Here is an 18,167-nt window from a genome sequence, read left to right on the forward strand (position 1 = left end):
TCGTTAGTTCGTTTTTGTTTGTTTTGTTTTTGGTGAAATGTAAGATTCCAGCTCACACCTGGCCTGGCTGAGTTCTTTGATGCCAAGTCGATACCATCAGCCAGTACAGGGAGGTAGAGCGAAACTTTCTGTATTTTTTTTCCCCTGTTCAACACATGAATTCTGAAAGTGAATAAAGGTTTGATAGTGAAGAGGAGCACCAAGTGTCTTCGAAGTAGTCTTTCCCGCCAGGGTTCAGCTTAACATCAAGGTTACAAACCTTGGCCGCTTCCAATTCAAGTAGGAGCCTGGGTTTGGCCACCAGGAGGCACTGATGGAACCCAGAGATCTCACCTCGGTCACAAAGGTCGGCTGTTGCCTTTCCCATTAACAGTTCACAACGTCCTGTGCCCTGCCTGGTCATTTCCATCAGTGTCATTGTGTCGCGTGCACTCTCGATCCCCCCCCCCCCACACACACACACACACTCCCGTCCTCCCCAAATACTCTGTAGGATTCAAATCACCCAGAATTTCTCCCAGCTCAGAGTTTGGAGAACTGGCACGCGGACCACAGATCCCCGGGTGGGCTGACACGGTTACCGAGGTCCGCGTGTCGCCAGCTCCCTGGCACCCTCGCGCTTTTCTTACACGCGTAGCCCAACCGTCACTCGGGCAGCGGATGCTTGGATTCGGCCACCTCCGCCGACGTCCGAAACATCAGAAGCTAAACCGGGCTGGAACTGACTCCCCCACCCGCCCGGTTCTCCGCATGGGCGGCTACCTGGGCAAAGCGGGGTCCTCTCCGCGGTCCCCAGCACAGGGGCGCGCAGACGCACGAGAGAAGCCTGCGACCCGCCGACCGGCTAGGCCCCTCTACCAGATCCACCGGGTGCAGCATGTCCACCGCGCCCAGCCCGCCCGGCGACACAGGCCGGCCCGGAGGCCGCCCAACTGGGATCCCGCCAATCCCGCCGCCTTCGTCAGTGAGGCCTGGAGGCGCTTTCCCATGAAGAGGCCGCAGAACCCCATCATGGGGTCTCTTCCTTCAGACTGGTGGGAAAGTTACCTCAAACGTAACATTTGGTCCCTTCGTCACCCGAGGGCCACATGGAGTCCGGTGACAGTCAAGATCTCACCGCCTGAGCGGAGACCACGGCCCTTGTTCTCGGTCTCAAAAGTGATTAACTCCGCGGGACCCTCAGAGGAGTCACCGGGAGAGTGTGGAAAAAGCCCGGTACTGAAGGCTCTCTTCAAGTGCAGGAAGGGGAGAGCCAGGAGGGAAGAGCCACTGTTCCCGGACAGCTCGGACAGTAAAAAGAATTCTGCCACCCCTGGGTCCGCCTTTAAGCCCCTGTTGAAAAACGGAGCCACAGTTTCATTTGTGGCCAGGCCTGGATCTCTGAAAAGGGGCCTTCCCGCCCAGAGCTCAGATCATAAACGTAAGAAGTCCAGTTGCTCCTCCGTGGCGCTCTTGGCCAGCGTACGCACACGCGGGCCCCCCAGCACTAAAAGAAATGCTATTACCAGCTCTTACAGTTCTTCCAGCTATCTCTCAGAGTCTTGGAAACGACATTTTTCCAGGACATCAATCCAAACTCCAGAATGGCCACTGAAAAAGACAGGGAGAAATCCTAATCCTCACCCGTTAGTTACACCCGGCAGCTCTGGGCAGCCCAACAGCGAGATTCCTTGCCTGCAATCTGGTCCTAGGGATCCGTTGACCACGCCTTGCCAGCAAGGCTGTGTTGTCACTGAAGAGGACCCGACCTCAGAAAGGCAAGCTGGGCCAAACAAACCAACCACAGAAGCGACAACTGGGATCGTCACAGACTCCATTCCTGAGACCAGTACTGAGCCTCTCCTGTCTCTCAGTCGGCCTTCTTCTGAGACAGTACTCGGTACCCACAGGAGTCCTCAGCGGGAAAGCTCGAAGAGCATGCCTGTCCCGGCCGGGTGCTCACAGTTAGAGCACCTTCAAGGCATCTCCTCAGACTCAAAACCCTCAGCTGTTTCCATCCAGGTGTCTCCAAGCTCTCCCACAGCACCAGTCCCCGATTCCACCAGGCCATCTTCAACCCCTCCCAGGTCTGCAGCGCCCCCACCCCCATCTGTCATGATCCCCACTGCACCTACCACACAAAACACTCTGCTTGGGGTGGTGAGTAGCCCAATTCTCCATCTTCCTGAATTTGTACTTCCTGCGGAGACTTCTGCTCACTCAGCATTAGGACCTGTTTGGGGGTCTGTGTACAGTAGTGACTCTTCATATTCCAGAATTTCTGTCATGGCTGGGGGGCCATCATCCAGCTCTTCTTTTTTTACAGCTCCAAGCATCTTAAAGTCCACCTTCAAGCCAATCTTTGGCAGTGTAGGACCACTTACAACCATGCCGATGACAGCCCCTGTGTCCGCTAAGCAGGCCTCTCCTTCGCTGACTTCTGCTTCTACCTATTTCTTCCATGGCCTAGCCACAGCCTCCTCTCTGGTCACATCTGCCATCCCAGTCAGCACATCCAAAGACCCTGGTGTGGACTTGAATCTAGTAACTAGCACCACGAGCAATTCTTATTCTGTCCCTTCCTGCCAAGCTTTCCTGCTTGGGGCTTCCCAGGGCTTTCCCCCGGCCACCGATTTTATTTTCCCATGCCAGCACCCTGCAGTTTCCACTGTACACACGGTCACCATCTTTAGCCAGGTCCTTACTAGTGCCATCCAGATATCCCCTCTTAGAAGCACCACTAAACTGAAGGGGGTGAGTGGACCTCTGCCAACTTTAGGCTTATCACCCATAAACCAGCCTACAGTGACCTCAAGCATCTCCAATGTGACTTCAGCACTCACAACATCTTTGAGATCAAGCCCAACATCATCTTTCCCACCATCCCAGAAAAGTACTTCCCAGTCTTCACCTGGGGCCACAGACGGCCAGAAGCAATGTTCTCTCCAATTAGCTCCTGTCCCAAGCTTTAGTACCTCTTTCCTTTCAGGGAACTCAATTGTGTCCCCAACCCAGATGCCACCTCCTGCTCAAATGGTTCTCAGCAAGACTATACCACCAGTTTCTGGGGGGTTGGCATCTTCAGCTTCCATTATTCACACTTCTGCCAGCATCCAGTCAGGTTTTGGCAGCATGCTAGCTGGTTTTCCATTCAGTGAAGCTAGCTCAGCCACCCTTGGGGTTGTTAGACAGAACCACCAGAGTCGAGCCTACAGCTCAGCATTTGGCAGCACAGCCCCGAAGCCTTTTGCATTTGGAGGATTAGTGACCCCTATGGACTGTGGAGAGCCTGAGGTCATTGTGGCTGCTCCACAGAAAAGCATGTCTGGTGCAAGACAGGGTGAGACCTCAAGCACCCTAGCACCCTTTGTGCAATGTTGGAACCAGAGCATGCAGGGCCTCCCAAGTCAGATTACACCTTTGGCTAGTATCACTGCAGGAAAGACCACGTCTGGGGCCCCCTCTCCGGTCCCTTTTGTTCAGAGTACACCTCCACCCGGAGCAATTAAGGCAGGTAGCAGTCTAGACTTTGGGATGTCCTCTCCAACTGTGCAGGGTTCTGTGGGGAAAGATTCTATCAGATCACGGACGCCTTCATTCTGTATTGGTACAAAATCGAAAACCGCAAGGAATCGGGAGCCAGGGCGTTCCCGAAGACATCACACTTACAAGAAGTAGCCCAGTCACCCTGGCACATTGCCACGAAGAGCTTCCATTTCTCCAATTCTCTAGAGAAAACATATTTCAGATTCAAAGTGGAGGCTGCAGGTGTTTCCTCTGTGTCCTAATCTAAGTCCTCCAAGAAGGTGGACTGCCAATGTGTCCTCTCGTGCTGGTAGGAAACGGGGCCGCATGGGACTAAGGTCCCTGGAGAAGAAACTCCCTTTCCCACCCTCTCCTCCTTGTGCAGCTGTGAGCTCCACCAGGGCACAGCCTCCCACTTGGGGAATGACCATGGCAGGAAGGTAACAAGCATCTTCAGGAGGAGATAGGTTGATCCTAAACCTTAGCCTTCCTCGATTTGAGCTCTAAGGGAAGCTTGGCTGTCTTAATGTCATAGAGACGCCAAGTTCTCACTTCTTATTGCTTGTCTTGGGAGTGTTTGGGTGTGATCTGATCTGGGTTCAGTCTACTCTTGGGGACCAGGTCATCTCTGAGGACTCTTTGTACCACTTTCTCTTTAAAGTCGTCCCAGTAGCTCCCCAAACTGGTAATGGCTTAGCCCCATCCTTCTTTCTTTTAGTCAATTTAACATACAAGACTAGTGAAGATCCAGCCTGTCAGACCTCAGTCTGGGAAAGGGAGGTTCTTTCCTATCTGTCAGCATCTCCACTTGCTGCCCTCCACTCGGTGTTCATGGAGACTTGCTCTTACTCTGTTGGTTTCTGGCGGGTATGCTTTCGGTTGGGTTCGGAGGAAGAATGATCTGTACGGACGGTGGGAAGTCGGCAAGGCCAAATTTCAACTGCGTAAATCCATCTGCAGCTTGGTGGATTGGATCAGTCAAACAGCATTGCTTCAGGGCTGCAAGGACTGGCTCACCCTAAATGTTTAGCAGCAGTTTGACCTTGAAGGATGGTTTCTCAGGAAGTGGTGAGGCAGAGGAGGTGGCTAAAGCCTTCTTTCTTGTCTCTACACCATAGACCACAATAGGAACTGCAAATGCCCAAGTAGAGAGACCAAGGCTTACATTTCATTTTTATGTGTGCCTCATCAAATTAACCTTTTCTGTATTCACATCTTTCTCCGAGAGGGTCACCAGGGCATGAAGCCCTAGGCCGGATAACAAGCATAAGAACGGGAGAACAGCAGGTACCTAACTGACTGCAGCTGTCAAACCAGTGGGAAGTGAATGGGTAAACTGGGGAATCTTCCTTAGTGCTTCCTAGAGCAACCTCACACACTGAGGCATACCCAGACACGAGTCTTTGGGCACATTTAGTACATATTTCTTATTGTACAGATACCTTGGAGAAAGTCTAATTGGAAAAATAACCTTAAATTGATAAAATAAAAATACATTGTTGAAAAAAAAAGTCTATGATACAGGAATTGCTGTCAAGCTCATATAGATAACGGGGCAGGAAAATGTTAACAAATTTGCCTGAAGTCACTCAGCAGAGGCTAGATTTAAGCCCTAGTGACTGTAGAGTGTGCTCATTGTTTCTCAGCCCCTAACCACCCAAGTTAGAAATGGTTGGCATTTATTTGTGTGCTTATTAATTGTGTATATGTGAGATAGTGGGGCTTGGATCCAGGATGTCACAAATACTAGGCTGGCGCTCTCCTCCTTATCACATCCTCAGCCCCGTTGCAACTTTAAACAGGTTTTTTATATCCTTACTAAACGGTGTGTTCCTGGGCATGTGTGCCATGGCACATTTGTGCCGAGGTCAGGGGATGACCTTGGTGAGCTTCTCCCCTGCCCCCTGTACCACATGGGTTCCAGGTTTGCGGGACTGAGCTGTCATCACCAGGTTTGTGCCACAACTGCTTTCACCCATTGAATCATCTCAATGGTCCACTTTCCCGAGATTGGTATCTTATTGAACGATGACAGAAGGAAAACATTAGATACTGCCTACTGTTCTTTACCGCGTCTAGGGATAATTGTGTGCCTTGCACAGTCCTTCTGGTCATTCAGTGGCCAGGAACAATTCTGATTTAGGAGAATTTTAGTGTGGAACTGTTAGCTAGCCAATGATTATAACACCAGGGACAAGAGCTAGAAACGAGCTTGGACAGAGATTATCTCGACTAGGGCTGACGTGAGACTTGAATTCTGCCTGACAGTGCGCTGGCCATCAGCAAATGGGTAATCTTATTGCAGGCCATTCTCAAACTATGAGTTCAGACAGGAAAGGAAGGTCCCCAAGATGTATTGACGTCGCTTCCAAACAGTCAGGTATGGCTATGGTGAGCAGAAGCAGGTGGTGGCCATGACTGCAAACCGTGCAGCACAAGGTGGGCAGCATCTTGAACACAACAGGTAGCGGTGAATACACGGAGAAGCACAAACAGCTGCACACTGTTTTAGATGACTTTGGCTGCCATAGGGAGAGGGAATAAAATAGCAAAAGACTGAGGACTTGGGGTTGTTTAAGAGACGTTTCAGGTAGCAGAGACATATTAAAAACATGAGATGGAGGGCTGGAGATGTAACAGTCGAGTGTTTTCCTGGCATGGCATCTATGAAGCACTGGGTCTTAATCCCCAGCACTGTCAAACTACATGCAGTAGCTAACACCAGTAACTCCAGCACTGCAGAGGCGGAGCCAGGAGGCTTAGAAATCCAAGGTCATCTGCCTGGGCCTGGGATATTTGAAACTCTATCTCAAGAGGGAGAAAAATGTCCACAGTGAGGAAAGGTTATAGAGCATAGTTTTAGAAAAGGCTCTAATTGGGTATTCCTCGGTGGGGGGGGGGGGTATTCCCTTAGAGTTCTGATTGTTTCCTGTCTATTGCTTGGACTTCTTAGATGTCCCCTTTTCCAAATATTATTTCTTCATTTTTTTTTCTACTCAGCTGAGGTATCCCTGGTTTCCTCGGGAAAACATAGAATAAGGTAAAAAGAACTGGCTCAGCTGGTCTGTGGTGGCATACATCTGTAGTCCTAGCACTTGGGATGCAGGGGCAGGTGGATCTCTGAGTTCAAGGTCAGCCTGATCTACGAAGAGTTCCCTCCAGAACAGCCAGAGCTCTTGTTACACAGAGAAATCCTGTCTCAAGGAAAAAGAAAAAAAGGAAGAATTGGCTCTTGAATTTGATTTCCCAAGGCTTAAACTGGGTTTCAGAAAGGCATAGAGTTTGGCGACAATGAGATTTCCAAAAAACTGGAGAGATTCTTCTGGAGGAAGAGAACAATGAAAGGTGGTCAGGGGCTGGCAAGATGTCTCAGTGGGTAAAGGCACTTGCTGCCAGGCCCAACAACTTGAATTCAATTCCCAAGACCCACATGTCAAAAGTAAACTACTGAGTGTAGTGTCGCATGCCTTTAAGCCCAGCACACAGAGAGGCAGGCTGATCTCTGTGAGTCTGAGGCCAGCCTGATCTACATAGGTGAGTTCCAGGACAGCCAAAGCTCTGAAAGGAGATCCTGTCTCAAAACAAAACACATTCCTCCCAATAATTGTCCTCCGTGTGCCTGCATTAACAAAATAAATTACTTATTAACAAAACAAATGTAATGAAATTTTAAAAATATTTTTTAAGAAGAAGAAAAAAGAAAAGGAGATGGACCCGAGGAGTCAGCCAGCCCCAAGACAGAAATCAGAGTGTGAGGGACCTGAACCAGTCCCTGAGAAACCCCAATAGTCAGCGCAGTGTCTTACGAGATGTATTAAGTAAGCACTACTTGCAGTTCTAAAGGGTAAAGTTCAGTTTCTTGACCACTAACATCGATCGCCCTTGAAGACTATGTAATTTTACTTTCCTAATTTCTAAAAGTAGAAAGTAAATTGAGCTTCAGAAAACTAAGAAATGTTCTTGTTTAACTGAGGTCTTAATTCATTTGATATTTAGGAAAAAGTGTCTTTTTGGAAGATGGATCTGGACTTCAGAGACCAAGAAAGATGTCTTGAGTGGACACAAGTCTCTTCTGTGACTCTGCAATGACTCCAGGATGAATACATGCCTTTCTATTATCTATCTATTCAACTTCCCTTTATGTATTATCGTGAGCAGGTGGACAAGCCGGGTACTAACAGAGTCCAGGAGTGGAGCAGAGACAACATTTTGCAGTCCCTGGATGATGAATAAAAAGAGTCGGGCATTTCTGGGGCATTAATGGCATAGGGAGGTGGTTAAGACTTTTTAACATATACAGGGTAAATGATGTCCATTTACAAATAAACATGAAGAGACATAAACAGGAATCAAACAACCTCTTTCTCCCTTCCTCCCTCTCTGTCATGTATGTATTGTTAAGAATTGAACTCAAAACTTAAGAATGATAAGCAAGTGTTTTATAGTTATTTTATTCTTTGACTTCATTAAGTTAGGTATTTTTTGATCTTGGCATGGTGGTACACACCTTTAATCCTAGAACTGCGCACGCAAAAATGATGTCAGTGAGTTCAAGGCCAACCTGGATCTTCGCAGAGAGTTCCAGGACATTCAGGATTACATAAAAAGGCCCTGTTTCAAAAATAAAAAAGTTTTATATTTTTGCTCTTTTCTTTCTTTTGGAAGATCTAGTCACAAACTGAAAGGCTCATTTACTGTAAAGAGAAAAATTAAAAGGAAATTATTTTGTTCTTTTATAATGGATATTAGAAGAATACCTCTAACACAGTTGCTGCACAGATTTTTTTTTTTGGAGACGGAACCTGGTGTTCAATGAAGGGAGCCGACTATGAACTTTACTGTTTTAGGGTGTGCGCATGCAACAGCCTGAAGTAATGCCAGGACATTGTATCCATTAATTGTAGTGATGGTTGAGCCCAGGAAATATGACTAGTTAATTAATGTTGAAATGCTAATATTTTGGATTAAAAAATTAATATTATTGAAAACCAGTTTCTGTTGTTTTTTTCTCCTTAATATGTCTCGAACCATTTGGCATTATGTATATAGCTCATGGTACATATTTGTGGCTTATGGAACATTTTGTTGAAATATGCACGCTTGTGTCGAATCACATCTTGTTTAGTGTACACTTTTATCAGTGAGTTCATTGCTAATGCCACTGAGAAACATGGCATCCATTTTACTTTTGAAAATCCGGTTCTGGGGTGTGGCCCAGATTACAAAGCACCCTCTATCGGTAAGAAAAGGAGAGCTGGAGTAGCTTCCACCCCTGGAGTGTGAATTGCCCATTAAAATAGTGGGCTCCTGTTCTGTGCAGAGCCAGGAATAATCCATGGAAGCAGCATTTTTGGTTGAGAATGAGTGAGCTTATTAAACATGCAGCAAAAGGTGAAAGCCTAGGCCATGCTCAAGTGAGACAGAATAGCATGATAGGTTCTTTTCCTAGCAACCACTTGTGTACAGGAGGCGGGGCTACTCAAATCAAGCTCCAGATGATACCTCTTGGCATCCACAGTTACAATAAGTGCATGGTAAGAATACGGGCTCATCTTTCTTATGTTGAAACCATGGAATTCCAGCATGTTTCTTTACTCTTCTCGGCCTGCAAGCTAACAAGTCAGATATCTTTTCAAAAGAAAGGGGATGACTGTCCACATTTAATCTGTGAGATTCATGAATCCCATAGGGATATATCATGGAGATGGGCTCATTTTATCCTGTAACTGAGCTCACCATAAGCATAAAGGAACCATGTGATTTGTGGTTGTCTTATCTAGCTACCTTATCAAGATGGAGGCAACCATGTGACTGGGCCATCATTGTGGTTTGAGATGCCATCAATATTGAGACAGCCATATGACATGGTGCCATCTTGGATAGTGACATCATGAAGATAGTGAAGGCTGTGAGATTTCATTGACATGTTGGTTAATGCAACCTCATGACAGGAACCAAAACAGCAGCACCCGAAGACTTTTCAGTGCAATCGATTCCCAGGCAATCACCATACTCCTTTCTATATCAGGCCCAGAGGTAATAGGTAATACCAGACCTCCCTGGTAGTTTTTGTTTATTTTTTTCTCAATTTTTTTTTTGGGGGGGGGAGGTGGTTGAGACAGAGTTTCTCCTTGTAGCCCTGGCTGTCCTGGAACTTGCTCTGTAGACCAGGCTGGCCTAGAATTCACAGCCGCTTGCCTCTGCTTCCTGAGTGCTGGGATTAAAGGCATATGCCACCACAGCCAGGCTTGTTTTGTTTCAATTTTGACTCATTATTTTACATGGTATATTTACTGGTTTGAAGAATGGACATAGAGTTTTTCCCAGCCATGTGCCTTCAACACTAGACAAGCATCAAATGAACCGGTGGGTAATAGTTGGCTCCCTAGAAAACTCCTCTGAATTTGCGGTAGCCCAGGGAAAACCCAGGAAGACACATCACAAATAGGACATAAAAAATAGATTGCCAGGCACTAGATGCACTGCTGCCAGCCTGCCTGGGTGGGAAGCTAGAGGAGGTGCAGGCTATGCTGGATCTTGCCAAGGCCTGCTTTTTCTGCCTGTCATCTCCACGGCTATTGTCCTCCAGACAGAGTATTCTTTCTCCTCAAGACTCCTTTGTTCCACGTTTGTTGTTTGTTTTGGTTTCTGCCGCCACCAAGACCTGCTTGTCTTACTTTCCAGTCACAATGACATAGACAGGCTAAGGAGAAGAACAGGCTAAAGCCATCCCTTTCCAGCTCCATTAAAAGGTCATATAAATAAAAATACCTCAGAAACAATGAGCCCACCTGGATATTGGGTACTGGCTTTTAATAGTACAGGTCATTTAAGGGTCCTTCCTGAGAAATAAGTGGCTTCAAGACTTAGACAGGGTAGTTTCAACTGAGCCTAGAAGCACTTGCTATGCCAAAAATTCAGATCACCATAGAATTATATAATGACAACATCACAAGGACTCATTTGTCAGCCTGAAGAGGCTCTCATTGTCCAGATCAGTTCCTCTGGGTACCAAAATCATTAAAGGAAATGGTGAACGATAAATCACTGAAAAAAAGATAGGATCTCCCGAGTTTATTCTGAAAATGCACAACTACATAAGTGAAGAGAGGTGTCTCTGCTTCTAACGCAGTGCCAAGCGCAGACTGGAGAATGCTGGAATCGAGCAACTGCCACTTGGCAACCACCACAGTAAATATAGCTCAGGGGGAATTATCAATAGATGTCGAATCTGAATGGAAGATCTTATGGAAACCATTTTGGTGTCCTCCCTAGGTGTCTTCTTCCCCTAGGCTGCTTGTTAGCCGCAGGGGAGAAACTCTGCTCAGGTATTGACTGGCTGAAAGACAGTGATCATCAGTTGCCATGGTTACAAGGGGAGATGGACATGGAGTGTCTTCAGATTCTGTATTCCTGAGGATGATTTCCTTTCTATTCTTCATAAATCTAAAGTGTGTTCTATCGATCCATCTGTTTTGTTGATGTATGATATTAATGAAGTTTTGCTGAAGAAGAGCATATATGTTTTATGTGTTCTTCTTCGGGAGATGCAGAATATGAACGTAATTTTGAAGTGGGGGGAAAAATGATACAAAGCCCAAATTAGTAGTGGTCCATTTCCTTTTCTTTTAAATACGCTTCATTTGTGGCGATGTGACTGCCAGCCCTAACCTGATGGCACTGTGTTTGTTGCCTGCCCTGAAATGAACTGCTCTGTCCCAGTCATCAGAGTGCTCAGATGTAATCATTTCCACAGGTCCCCTGTGACGACTAAAGAAACGTAATTTGGAGCCAGGCATCCCTTAAGGGCCTTCGACATTTTGCTTTGGAATGCTTGGGTGTTCCTAGTTGACTGCAGGTGAGATAAGAACAAGTTAATGGGCAGCAAAGTATTTACAGCTGCCTTTGCTTCTTGCTGTGGGAAAGGGATGAAATGGTCTTTTTATTACTATATAGCAGGAAAGTAAGAAACAACTGAAGGAAGTAAAAATAGTTTTCCTGCCCAACTGTGGGCTCCATGGATGGTTGTAATACACATCTTTCTGATGCTGGCTTTAAAGCCACACCTTAATGCCCCTTCCGCAAGGCATGCTGTGGGGCTCTAAGGATGCTGTCCTGCTAGCAGTAAGAATAAATTGATTTAATCTAAATTTCTCCCAGTGGATTCAAATGCCCCAACACATTTTGTTGTTATGTATGAACATTTTGCCTTCACGTATGTGCACCATGTGTGTGACCACGTGGATGGCATCGGATCCCTGGAACTGGAGGTACAGATGCCCAATGCTGGCTTCTTGAAGAACAGCCAGTGCTCTGAACCACTGAGCCAAATTCCCAGACCTTCCCTTCAAGCCTACATCCTGCATCCCGGTGTGAAGATAGAAATGTAAATGCCACAACTGACAACTGTCAGCTCAACTGACAAACTTGAGCCCAAGTGAAAAGTTAAAACAGACAATCCCATCATTTAAAAAATATATTTGAAACCTCTAATTATACCATGGTTATAAACAAAATGTCTTTGCTTTTAGAAAATACGTCCTTACTGGGCAGTGATGACACACGCTTTAACCTCAGTACTCAGGAGGCAGAGGTAGGCGGAACCCTGTGAGACAATCTAGTCTACATAGCGAGTTCCGGCGCAGCCAGGGCTATTATATAGGGAAACCCTGAAACCCTGTCTTGAAAAACAAACGAGGGGGGGGAGGGCTGTCCTTAAGAGCAAAGGGCCATGATATACATTGCTTTTTGGCTGAGGGAGGGGTTTCAAAGAGAGACAGAAAGCGTAAGAAAGGCAGAGCAACCAGAAAGGGTCTGTGGAGGAACAGGGAAATCAGAATAGGTAAATTCTATTAAAAATATGCGTGGCTTTCTTACCATTCTTATTTTTACACATCTTCCATAAATTTGAAATTACTTCCAAGCATTAAGTTTAAAATGAAACTTTTAATGGGACTTTGAAAATAAGGAGTATTTCGGTTCGAGTCCCAGGTGAGTAAGTACTATGTGTGCATGTGTCTGTCTGTCTGTCTCTGTGCTTGTGCTGTACTGTACTGTCTAAGTGCCCTGTGTGAGTGACGTGTGCCTGCATAATTAATCGGAAAAACAAAGAAAATAAGGAGTATTGTTAAGTACTTATAGAAGCATTGCGAAGAAAGCAAGGACAGGTGATTCCAAAACACCTTACCGTGACATGGAGGCCTTAGAGAGAGGTATAAACCAAGGTACGTGAGACTCTGTGTGCTGCGACGTGCAGTTTGTGTGCTGGGAAGAGGAGTACTTACTCAGAGGACGTTATCTGAACGATCAGAACCTTTGGATTTGGAAAAGCATAATATATAGGTCTACTTGGGGACCAACGACGAGGATGGGATTCGAACCCACGCGTGCAGAGCACAATGGATTAGCAGTCCATCGCCTTAACCACTCGGCCACCTCGTCCCATGTGGTGCACCATTTCTTCGCCTTCATCTTTAAATCTTATTTTGATGAGCGTCTCAAACTTTGATTTTGTGATTTCCATATAGTAGTACCGTCGTCAATCTAGAAGACTCCTTAAGGAATACTTATGTGTAATCATTTCCGTCCTCCAAAAGGACCCTTTCTCGTTTTGTTTTTTTGCTTTTTTTTTTTTTTTTTTTTTTTTTTTTATGTATGAATGACTCCTTAGTAGTACCTACACATCTCCATCGTCAATCGTCTTCGTTTCTTGGTACCACACTTGCTTTCCACCCTACAGTGAAAACCGTCCTGGCATCCTCAAACTCCGTAATCTCTTTCCTGGACCCGGAATATATGTACTAACCTTCCTAACATTCTCTACTTAATGCCTACGTTCTCGACTGATTACTGGGATCTCCTTAGCTATTTTTTGCTGGGGATAAACATTTTTTTTTTCACGACCCCATTTTTTTTTCTTGCACATAGTAGTCTACACCTGCCGAAAAGTTTTATGCCAAACTCTGTATTTTTACGCTCAAAGACCCTGCCATGACATATTGCATTAGAAGATACTTCTGTAAACTGTTCTTATTTTTAAAGCTATTTCCGATAATTATAGATCCGTGTTTTAGACCAACTTCTTCTAGTTTGAATTGTCTTTATATTTTAAGGAGAGTGGAGACTAAAAGAAACGACTAGAGAAGTTTGATAAGTAATTTATAATGTATGAAAAGGGAACTTGCATTCAAAACACATCTTTTACTAAAAGAATTGAGGATAATTTTTTTTCATCACCAGTTCATGTGTATGCTATAAAAATGTATTGAAAACTCAGTAGGAACTAACGTCAAACAGTGTGGTCATACATGGTTATGAGTAAATTCAGATTTTACAAGAGGCGAATTTATTGCGAAGGTTCCCTAAATTTAGTAAATGATGTCAGGCAGACTTGCAGTTATATAAAACAAGACAGGGATAACCAATATTTTAAACAAAAATTAAACTTCTTACAAATCTAAGTAAGTGAAAAATTAAGACGCTAAATTACTTTAAAGAGAGAGAGAGAGATACTAAATTCCTACTATACATGTGCGCTCCCTGTCGTTGAATGCGGGATGTTATTTACTGAAAATAAATCAGCCTCCGTCCTCCACGGTGAAATCTTGTAAAACAGCCTCTGTCACTGGAGACTGCAGACGCACTATTTCCCGCCTTTATTTTCTGTCTCAAAAAAGTGTGACCTGTGCGCCGTGAAACTGAATGTGAAGTGACCTTGCAATCACGAGCCTGTGTGTGGCTCCCTGAAGGAGACCTACTTGTGAGTTCACACACAGGGGTGGGCATGTTGTGAAGGAGGTGAGCGGGAGTAGAAGAGAAGAAAAGAGGGGAATGGGGAGGGAATACGGTCACAGCACACTGTGTACAAGAATGAAATTGGAAAATCAAAACCCTTTAAAGAAAGAAGTTGCGGGAAAAGCGAGCGTGACTTTGGGGACCGCTGGTTCCCTCGCCAGGCTCCTGCCTTCCTTGCCCTTGCCAAACTCGTGGGCGCTTGCTGGCACCACTTTCACCGAGTTGACGGTTCCAGAAGATGCACCAGTGCCCCAATCCACCTCCGCTCACGTGACGTCAACAGCTTGGTGTGGAGTCATTCCCAGTCTCTGCTCACGTGACGTTTGCTAGTGCAAACTGGTCAAGCTTGGATCTCTCTCTACTCACTGAAGACTGTGACCAACCGCGTCCTCCTGCGTTATCTATAATTCCAGCACTCAAGAGGCGGGGACAGGAGGATTAGAAATTCCAGGCCAAATCCTGTCTCAAAGAAAATTTTAAAAAGTAAAACATACCAAAAAAAAAAAAAACACCCAAAACAAAACCCAAACCAAAAAAGTTGAAGTCCCAACTTTCAATATACAGAAGCAGGAGGATTGAAGCGAGTTTGGGATCACACAGGGTAGAGTAAGAATTTGTCTCATAAAACTAAAACAAAGCAAAAGAACCCCCCCCCCCAAAAAAAAACACAACAAAATAGCTACTATTGCTCTCCAGACTAGATAAATTCTATTTCCCGTTGCCAGCTTGGGACTGTTTCCTCTGAGTCTTAACTACTACTTACTGCCTCCCGCCTCCCCAGTTGTGATTGTGAGCAGATTTCTCTGGAAAGAGTTCTCGCTTCCTCTTGCAATGCCTTCTTGAGAGGTCTTTGCTTTTCCTTTTTCTTCCTCTAAAAAGAAACTGTAAGCAGAAATAAAGTCACTCAGTTGGTGAATAAAGGTATTTTACTCTATTAAGGTGTGATTACCAGGAATTATTTTTTGTATCAATTTAAAGTGAAAGCTAATTGAAGGGAAAAAAGTGCAGGTCCCACCGAGATTTGAACTCGGATCGCTGGATTCAGAGTCCAGAGTGCTAACCATTACACCATGGAACCACGTAGAGAGCTACAGAGCCTTCAGTTCTCTCCAGGGGTTCTACTTGAACAGAAAATAAATTTTTTAAAATTTATTTATTTACCTATTTATCTATCGGTTTACTTACTTATTTATTATCTATCTATCATCTATCTATCTATCTATCTATCTATCTATCTATCTATCTATCTATCTATCTATCTATCTGTCTGTCTGTCTATCTATCATCTATCATCTTTCTATCTAATCTCCTTATTCAGACAAGATCTAGGTAGCAATCCTCTTACCTCAGTCGTCGTGGGGCTTCTCATGTCTGCATCCAACGTCTCCTACTTTAACAGCAAACACTGAATTCAAAGATCAGGAACTCTCCCCTATACCCAAGTCCAAAGCTTTCTACCAAGTGGTTCAGGAATCAAAGCATCAGGAAAAGAGGTGAAGTTATTGAACAAGACAGAGCTCCCCTGGTGTGTGGAGTTTTGTGATTTTTTTTTTTCTTCCGGTGGTTGACTCACCCAAGACTCAGCCACCGGGTGAAAAATTGTTTTTTAAATTTCACTACTGCACCAGGCATGACTGTACAAGTGGGTGATTCACAGCACTGAGGAGTTCGAGGTCAGTTTAGGGTTACAGAGCCAGCTTCAAAGTAAATAAACAAACAAATAAAGAGAGTTAAGTCATATTAATTTTAAGAAAGGGAAACCGCATGAGGGTTTTAGAGCACTTCACTGGACCAGGGCTCTCAGCACCCAGGGCCCTCTGCTACCAAAGTACTAGAGAGCAACCTGGGGTGTAGTAGGCAGCTGGCCTCCTTGCTGCAAAAAAAGGAAATGTCAAGTTGTTTAAAAAAGTTTAGAGTCATCAATGTTCTCGGTTCCCTTGTGCAGAGACTTGAAATGAGACAAAGTATTTTGATTTTTCTTTTTAAAGGTTCGAGAAGCACCATTCTTATGCTCAGATTAAAACCTCCCAGAAGGGAGATAGTTGTGGAAAAAAATGCCATTTTCTGCCTGCTTTTGAATCGAGGCATTGTTGAGTCAGGGGAACATGATAACTGCACACACTCCCTCTTCCTTCTTTGTTCACAAACAAAAAAAATTTGTCTGCCCGGGGTTCTCCAGCACTTTTTGTTTTTTAAACTAGATCATGATCAAAGTGATTGAGCCCTTTTTATGCACTAAAATCAGCAACAGGGAAGTCTGTGACACTAGAGACCCATCTAGGAGAAAATTGTCTTTCCCAACAGCTGTCCAGAAATTTGAGTCTGCTTTTCAGGAGGTATTAAAGATTTACGCCACCTTTTCTTGTTCAGGTTATCTGACCGTCAGACATTCTGGGATCTCCATCTTGTAGGAACCAGAGAATGTTGAGTAAGCTGGAGTTCGGAAACAGAAATTGTTAGTAGCCGTCTCTGCAAGAACAATACTACTAAACCAAGGTCCGTGCCTCTCTCTTTGGCTGTCAGACAACTGAGATGATGCACTTGGAATCTCTTGCTGGGTAGAGAAAAAATTGTTGGGGGCCTTGTACCAGTCAGATAGGGAGTTTATCTTCCCAGAAAGAGATTTCATCAGGACCAGGAGACCGCAGTCTGAGACAGTGACACACTCCTCCACCAGGATGGCTTAACTAAGCAGACATCACTGTTGTTTTATTTAAAACTGAATCTCTGGCTCACGGGTAAAGGTGCTTAGCTCAAACCCTGGGGCCCCACAAGGTGGAGGGAAGAACTGACTGCTGAAAACTGTCCTCTAACACCCACCCCAGACACTAATAAAGAAATAAATAAAATTAAATAAACAAAGCCGAACCTCGTGGAAGGACCTGCAACATGGACCTGTGGCTGGGAGAGGCGGGAGGATGGTTCACTGACCCTTTATGCTTCCAAACATGGCTCAAGCTGAATAAATCTTCTATTTTTACTTTTTGCTATTATTGTTTAATTGATCCAGGCTGACTTGTAAGGGCTCCCAGGACTCGGGATCTAGCCCTAGGAACTCCAGTAACAGGTCCACTCTGTGACTGGTGGTACTGGGGGCTGGGAGGTAAAACTGGAAGATTGGGAGGAGTGTCTGCCAGGCTAGTTCTAGGAGTTGAGAAGGGGAGGTCAGAATGAGTGGTTGCCTAGTAGCTTTAAAGGAAGCAGTGATTCTAAAGTCTTATTTTAAATTAGCACAGTAAAGAGACCTGTACATAAGTGTCAGTAATGCAATGGTGGTGCAAACCCCAACAAGCAGGCCCCTTCATGGTGCACCTTCCACGTAGCCTCCCTCCCCCCTCCCCCCCGATAAATAAGGTAGTTGCTTAACTGGAATGAGACTTCAAAGGCCATCTAAGAAATCTAGAGAGAGGACTTTATACCCATAGATGATCTTAGCTTTAAACAAAAGGCACTTTGAAAAAAAATAAAAAGGGTAAAAGAAACAATGTGAGTCTGCACGTATCTAAAATATTTCCTTCATAGGCGACGACCCCGCGTTTGGTTCTTATTGGGAAGGGTGAGTCGCACCTCCTCCCCCTTCCCTGCCCCCCCCCAAAGGCCCTTACCACTACCGCCTGGTTTCTATGGCAACTAGTGTGGCTCCTGGGATTAAAGGTGTGTGTCCCCACTGCCTGGTCTGTAAGGCGGACCAGTGTAACGGCGTAAACGAATGCAGACAGATTGTTAAAATATATATATATATATATGGCTTTAATAGACTTACAGAACCACCGTTCCCACGGAGACCAGGAAAGCAGAAGCAGCGACTGGGAGCACGCTCGCCAAATATATATGCAAACATTAGCCCGAGGCGAACACGCCCCCTAAGG

At 45.3% G+C, this 18,167-nt stretch overlaps 1 protein-coding gene and 2 non-coding genes across 4 annotated transcripts; 1 reads left to right on the forward strand and 2 right to left on the reverse strand.

The window, feature by feature from the left end:
* The first annotated feature begins 750 nt into the window (after nucleotides 1–750).
* Pom121l2 (POM121 transmembrane nucleoporin like 2) lies at nucleotides 751–7,598 on the forward strand. Of its 2 annotated transcripts, XM_005369926.1 has the most exons (2): nucleotides 751–2,066; nucleotides 7,501–7,598. In XM_005369926.1, exons 1-2 carry the CDS (start codon nucleotides 751–753, stop codon nucleotides 7,580–7,582), a joined length of 1,398 nt encoding a protein of 465 aa, XP_005369983.1. In that variant the 3' UTR covers nucleotides 7,583–7,598. The 2 variants fall into 2 exon arrangements, with proteins under 2 accessions (XP_005369983.1, XP_005369982.1); XM_005369925.1 differs by lacking the exon at nucleotides 7,501–7,598 and having other exon boundaries at nucleotides 751–3,657.
* A 5,265-nt stretch (nucleotides 7,599–12,863) lies between these two features.
* Nucleotides 12,864–12,945, reverse strand: Trnas-gcu. The gene has a single exon. It is a non-coding gene; the product is annotated as a tRNA-Ser (tRNA).
* A 2,359-nt stretch (nucleotides 12,946–15,304) lies between these two features.
* Nucleotides 15,305–15,376, reverse strand: Trnaq-cug. The gene has a single exon. It is a non-coding gene; the product is annotated as a tRNA-Gln (tRNA).
* Nucleotides 15,377–18,167: the final 2,791 nt, after the last annotated feature.

Source organism: Microtus ochrogaster, unplaced genomic scaffold (assembly GCF_000317375.1).
Source record: "Microtus ochrogaster isolate Prairie Vole_2 unplaced genomic scaffold, MicOch1.0 UNK66, whole genome shotgun sequence".
NCBI lineage: Eukaryota > Metazoa > Chordata > Mammalia > Rodentia > Cricetidae > Microtus > Microtus ochrogaster.

Bases quoted from the DNA above. Each gene is read 5' to 3' on its own strand.
- Pom121l2 (XM_005369925.1), top strand. From the start codon at position 751: ATGGGCGGCTACCTGGGCAAAGCGGGGTCCTCTCCGCGGTCCCCAGCA.